This window comes from Sinocyclocheilus grahami, unplaced genomic scaffold (genome assembly GCF_001515645.1).
Source record: "Sinocyclocheilus grahami isolate Dianchi unplaced genomic scaffold, SAMN03320097.WGS_v1.1 scaffold223.1, whole genome shotgun sequence".
Lineage (NCBI taxonomy): Eukaryota > Metazoa > Chordata > Actinopteri > Cypriniformes > Cyprinidae > Sinocyclocheilus > Sinocyclocheilus grahami.
In genome coordinates this window covers 1,955,202-1,960,879 of record NW_015505402.1, presented here as the reverse complement: position 1 = coordinate 1,960,879, position 5,678 = coordinate 1,955,202, and the positions used below count along the sequence as shown (strand labels likewise).

At 38.0% G+C, this 5,678-nt stretch overlaps 1 protein-coding gene across 1 annotated transcript in view; it reads right to left on the bottom strand.

The window, feature by feature from the left end:
- LOC107596841 (dedicator of cytokinesis protein 7-like) overlaps positions 1-3,908 on the bottom strand; it is a 56,703-nt gene extending 52,795 nt beyond the window's left edge. The window contains exon 1 of the mRNA XM_016287689.1: positions 3,807-3,908. Coding sequence (XP_016143175.1) covers positions 3,807-3,856 — 50 coding nt within the window. The 5' untranslated portion in view covers positions 3,857-3,908. The remainder of the gene's footprint in view (positions 1-3,806) is intronic.
- Between the last annotated feature and the right edge of the window lie 1,770 nt (positions 3,909-5,678).

Here is a 5,678-nt window from a genome sequence, read left to right as displayed (position 1 = left end):
ACTATTTGGTGTTTTCTCTGGCAGTGTAGTGGGATATTGTTCCATTCAAAGGTGGAGCTTGGTGGTTTGTAGACTGACGTTATTGAGATGTTAGCAAGAGAGATGGTAATAATTTCAATATTATTGTCAGAGCAGTTAATGCAGGTATTTTCTATAAACAAAGATGGTTTGGCAAAAATTGCTGAGCCATACTTTTCATGTCTGACTTTGGCAGCAAGCTTCATGCCTGGGATAATTGGTCTTCTACTAGTGGGCTTCAGGTGCGTTTCTTGTAAGCAAAGGATGTTGCTTACAAGATTTTTACAATTGCTGCTTTGTTGCGCTACTACTTCTGCCTTCATGATCGTGTATCCCTCAATGTTGAGTGATGCAACTGCCAAAATCGGCACATCTTTGTAGTAACGAGAGTGTCCATGTTGTTTTTACATTCCAACTTAAAAGCACAACTCGGGAAATGAGAGCATCCAAGGAGCGCGTGAATGCAGTAATTACACTTGCTCTGATGGCAGCAGGTAGCCTTCCGTTAACTAAGCTAAACATGCTTAAATTAAAATGCCTAAAGCTAAACCTCCCTTGTATTCACATTTCTAAACCTGTTGTCCAACAAAAGAGAAAATTATAACCTATTTTACTCCACAACACCAGTCAAATGCTTCCTTTTGTGATCTGATGAGGCTTCTTGTCACAGAATGAGGCAGAAAATATGTTCCATATGCTACTTTAAAAAGAATACATCGATTAGCAATAGATTATAAATTAGGGTGACCCATACGTTTTCTTTTCCCCGGACATGTCCTCTTTTTGGACCTACAAAAATGCATCCGACCTGGATTTCTTAATTGTCCAAAATATCCGGGATTCGGCTGTTTTCTTAATCCCACTCCCGCTGAATCTCTGACCATTGCCTCCTGCTCCCGCAACATGTGTTTCGCTCCCGCGATTTTCGTGTCCACTCCATTAAAAAAACTTTCATGGACTTCTACATTAACTGTTCCCTCCTGGTGGAATGACCTGCTCAGCTCAATCCAAGCAGCTGAGTCCTTAATATTTTCAAGAAACGGCTGAAAACACATCCTTTTCATCTTCATTTGACCCTCTAACTTTAGCACTCTCTATTCTATTTCTATACTAATGGCTAATCCATCATTTTTGGGAGGCATTTTTTATTAATTCCTTTCTTTTTTTAATAAGTATCGATTTGGTACCGGTATCGAAAAAAAAAAAAAAACGATACCAACCCTAATTCTGATGTTTATTATATAAAGACTGGTGGAGCTTCTGATGTAATTTGTAGTCATAGGTTGTATAGAGATTGGCCTCTGAGTGTTAGTCAGAGTTTCCAGGATGTGCCAAGTGGAGGCTCTCTATGTGCATTAATATTAATAGATACATTAATGTAATCTATGGAAGCACCAATATCAAAATTGAGGCTCATACTAATAGGACGATATATACTTTCATGCTATGGCTGATAACCGATAAAATATATTATGCATCCTAGGGATGTAAAATCGATTAATCAAAATGTATCGATTTTACAGCCCTAATGCATCCTAATACAACATCTTATAAACCACCCAGAACACCCTAACAAGTGTTAGGGTAATGCTCACTTGTTAACATTTTAGCAACCACACGGCAAAACCTGGCAACCAATAACAACACCCCAGCAATGTGGCGGTGAGTCTTGGGCAAATAGTTTTACACTTTCTAACCCTAACCACTGCTGCTGTTCTTGAACTCCAAGCACAAATCCAGACTTTGCTCTGCTAACAAAACTCTGCCGACTACAGCATCAGGCACTGTCCTTCAACCAGTCCCGAAGTGGTCCAAAGAGCGGATGTGGCACCCTCCCAAGGGTCAAGCCTCTTCACTGACAAACCATTTCCTGACATTATAAAGCTGTGACTGTGAAGGAAAAAAACTGTTTGGACAAACTTGTTTTGTTTTACGATGTGCAGCAATGAGAATTGAGAGCTTTCATAAACGCATATTAATGTGTGACGTTTTAAGTGTTGCACACTTCTGCAGGACAAAAATCAGAGCTATATGAATGCCGCCCAACACCCTGACTTCCTATTTCCTGCTTCAAAAGGAAAGAGGAAAACCAGTCTGCTCTAAAAGCAATGGCCGGAATGAAGCGCACCACCCTTTCCTACATCCTGCAAAGAAACAATAAGTCTGCTCTCACAGATGTGAAGACAGAGAAAGATAATAACTCATGAAACACAATCCTATGCACAGGTTTCATGCCTTTCGGCTGGAAAAGAGAGACGTTTTTTTACAATGTAAGGTCGAGAATGTGCATCAACAGAATCATGTACAAACCTTATGGAATATGAATATAGGTACTACTCATACAGAACCATGTTTTTATGTAAGTATTATGGTATTACCATCTTAGTACAGTGCTTTTGTAAGGGATCACTCCTGAGGACTCTCTCTCCGCAGGTTTGTTTTACTTCCTTCCACATTGCAAGATCTCACTTAGATTTCACTTTCCCATATGCTTTTGAACATGTTCATTGGCATGTTGGTGTGATTTTAATCTCCTTATCAAATTATCACTATTGCTCTGATCTACAAGAATGAATGAGAAGTACCATATAAATCACTCCAAACTAATAAATAAACAATAAACAAGTGAATTAACCAATCATAGACACACTAAGTTTCTGTGAACCCATCAGGCAAGTTCCAGAAATGCTTCCTTAGCGAGAAGTGAGTAGATTCCCACTAAAGTAGAGCATCAACTCTTGATGAGCAGGCAAGATTCTAACACTAACCAATCAATCAGTAATGTCAAAATTTGTGATTTCTCGTTAACATTTTATAGCTGACGTCACATGATCGGAGATTTTTAATTTCAGTTTGCCCCTCTGACAGATGATGTCTTTCAAAGCGCCAAAAACATGTCATAATACAGATACAACTACCATGTGTAACATTTTATGTTAGAACGGTCTAATATTAATATATTAGATTGCCCTGAGTCACATAAATCATAATCATAAAATGTGTAAACATGTCAGTGGTTCCATCTGTGACCAGAAAAAAAACAGATCCTAACATCTTAATCATTTACATCATAAATGTATACACACACACACATACATACATACATATATATATATATATATATATATATATATATAATTGCACATTTCACAGTTTAGTTACATTAAACGTAACAGGTGAAATACAATTTTTTTTTTTCTGGATCATCACTCTATAGCTAATTACCTAAAATTATCATAGAATGGGGAAAACACACACACACACACACACATGTTACTTTATTGTTTGAAACTATGCATTGGGTTTCTATTGAGCAACTGTAGTTTTCCAGTGTTTATAACTTTTAGAGAGAAAATAAACACTTTAGTATTACTGCGCTATGACTTAAATGTATTTTTAAACGGACAGCCCTAAGCTCGTTCCCGTGAAATATCTATTTGAATATTTAAGAGTAGTTCCGATATCACTATCATATCACATTACAGTTCATGGCGCTCAATGCATCCTCTTTTCACCCACATGAAGTCTGATTATTTAAGATTTAAAGAAGATATACACCATGTATTCGTTGCGAAGTACTTAAACCGTTAGAAGTGTTGAATAGAAGTAGTTTGGTTGCAGTGTCCCACCGTTGCGAAGCCCAGCGAGTTGAGCTAAACAAAGGTTCATCCCAGTGTAACTCGTGGCGGATCTCTTTATCTCTCCCATTCGAGGCAATCCCGATGCGCGGGACAACTAACCTACTGCACGACATCTCTACAGTTTAGCACTCGGTAAAGTTCACCTACCTGTTAATCTTATGCGCAAAAGCCCTCCGTTCGCTGGGTAAAGTTGCCATCCCATCTAGACAGGGAGAGCTCCTTACAGTTTCCCTGTACTTTGGTAATATTATTGTGGAGTCGTAAGCTTCCTTGTGTCAGTTTGCGCATAATAGCGCCTCCTCGCGGCCTGGGGGCGAATGGCGCTGTTGACTAGCTCACCAAACCGGTTTCCAACGACGCTCCTGTCTCCGTCTCTGGGGATCTGCGATGGTTAACGTTTCTAGATAATTCAAGGTGATGAATGTACATAAAAGGGGAATAATGCCAACTCTGCAGACTACCAAGAACACCACAAGCCATCTGTTATCCTGCTTAAGTGTTAGGCTTTTCATTTCTTTAAGATGCTGTTCAAAAACAGCATATCAAAGACATATTTAAATAGCCTATATTCATTCAGAATAGTTTATTGTTCCGATATTGTTGTAAAACAGTTCGTTAGCCAACTGTAGACTTCTACCGGATGTCGGGCGATACAATATAGAATTCAGTATTAATGTAGAATACGTATTTTACAATGGTTAGTTGGTGCTTTCTCGTGTGAATGAAAGTGTTGGAGCTGTGTGATTTTTGCCTGAGGCGAGGAGCAAGTTTTTTAACCGTTAAGTCTCTGATTTCTCGTGAATATTTTGCCCATGAGGAAATGTAAAACCCGGAGTGGAGCAGAAGCTGGGAGGAGAAATCTCTGTCGATCCGCTCCACTCACACACGCTGATCCAGACCGGACTACAGTCTGCGTGTTACTTGCAAACATACAAGCAAAAGATTTATGTTTTGCCTTCGCCTGACTGAGGAGAATCGAGAAGAAACGAGGAATAGGAAATAAGTGACCTATTTTTGTATGAAAAGTAAGTTACTCCATGAAATGCTTGTTTAAGAACTGTTTCTTAAACTGTAACTGTGGTTCATCCTAACAGAATTTATACCCTGGGATGTAGGCTATGCATAGCCTTTTTAGGACATTTACAATAGGATATGCATATGTCATTTACATTATTTCGCAAATATGTCATCATGTAAGTTTAAAATGTAAAATATATATATAGAGAGAGAGAGAGAGAGAGAGAGAGAGAGAGAGAGAGATGTTAATCGTGGTCACCTTTTCAGGACAACATAAAAAAGTTTTCAGAATAAAACTGCAATGTAATGACAAAAATTAGTCATTTTTCATTGTCAATAATTTGTCCCTTAAATACTTTTAGACAATTCTAAAGATATAATCCCTGACAAAAGAAGCATTGGAGTGCTTCTGGTGGACTTAATCATATAATGCAATTAGTAGGGCTGTGCAATATATCGAAATGATCGAAATATCGCAAATGTACATATTGCAATATGCATATCGCTGCAGCTTGCGATATTTGGGGCCATGAACAAAAGACAGAGAAAATCACTCACTGCTCTTACCTAAATAACTTTTGTAGCTAAATAAGAATAAGTGCATATTGAATTCAAAGAGTAAATACTAAGCAGTGTTTATTTTTTTCTCCTTTTTATTATTCAGTTCCTAAACTCATGTTAAAATGACATTTTTATGTAATGCTTGAGTAAAACACTACCGTTCACTTTCAGAAGTTGTTGTAGGGGCATTCTGTTGTAGGGGCAGAATGAGCTTTATTCACCACTTAAGTGTGCGCAAACACAAGGCATTTGTTGTGGTTTTACAGGAACTCTTGGTACATACATACATACAAGTAACCATATATATGACACAATATAGTTATAGAAGTTCACAGAACTGACTCAGCAACAGTTGAGTAAAACTGTTTCATCTGAGCATGTGGCACTTTAAGCATTAACGTATCGCACGCATATCGAATATCGCATTATTTAATGAGTTAT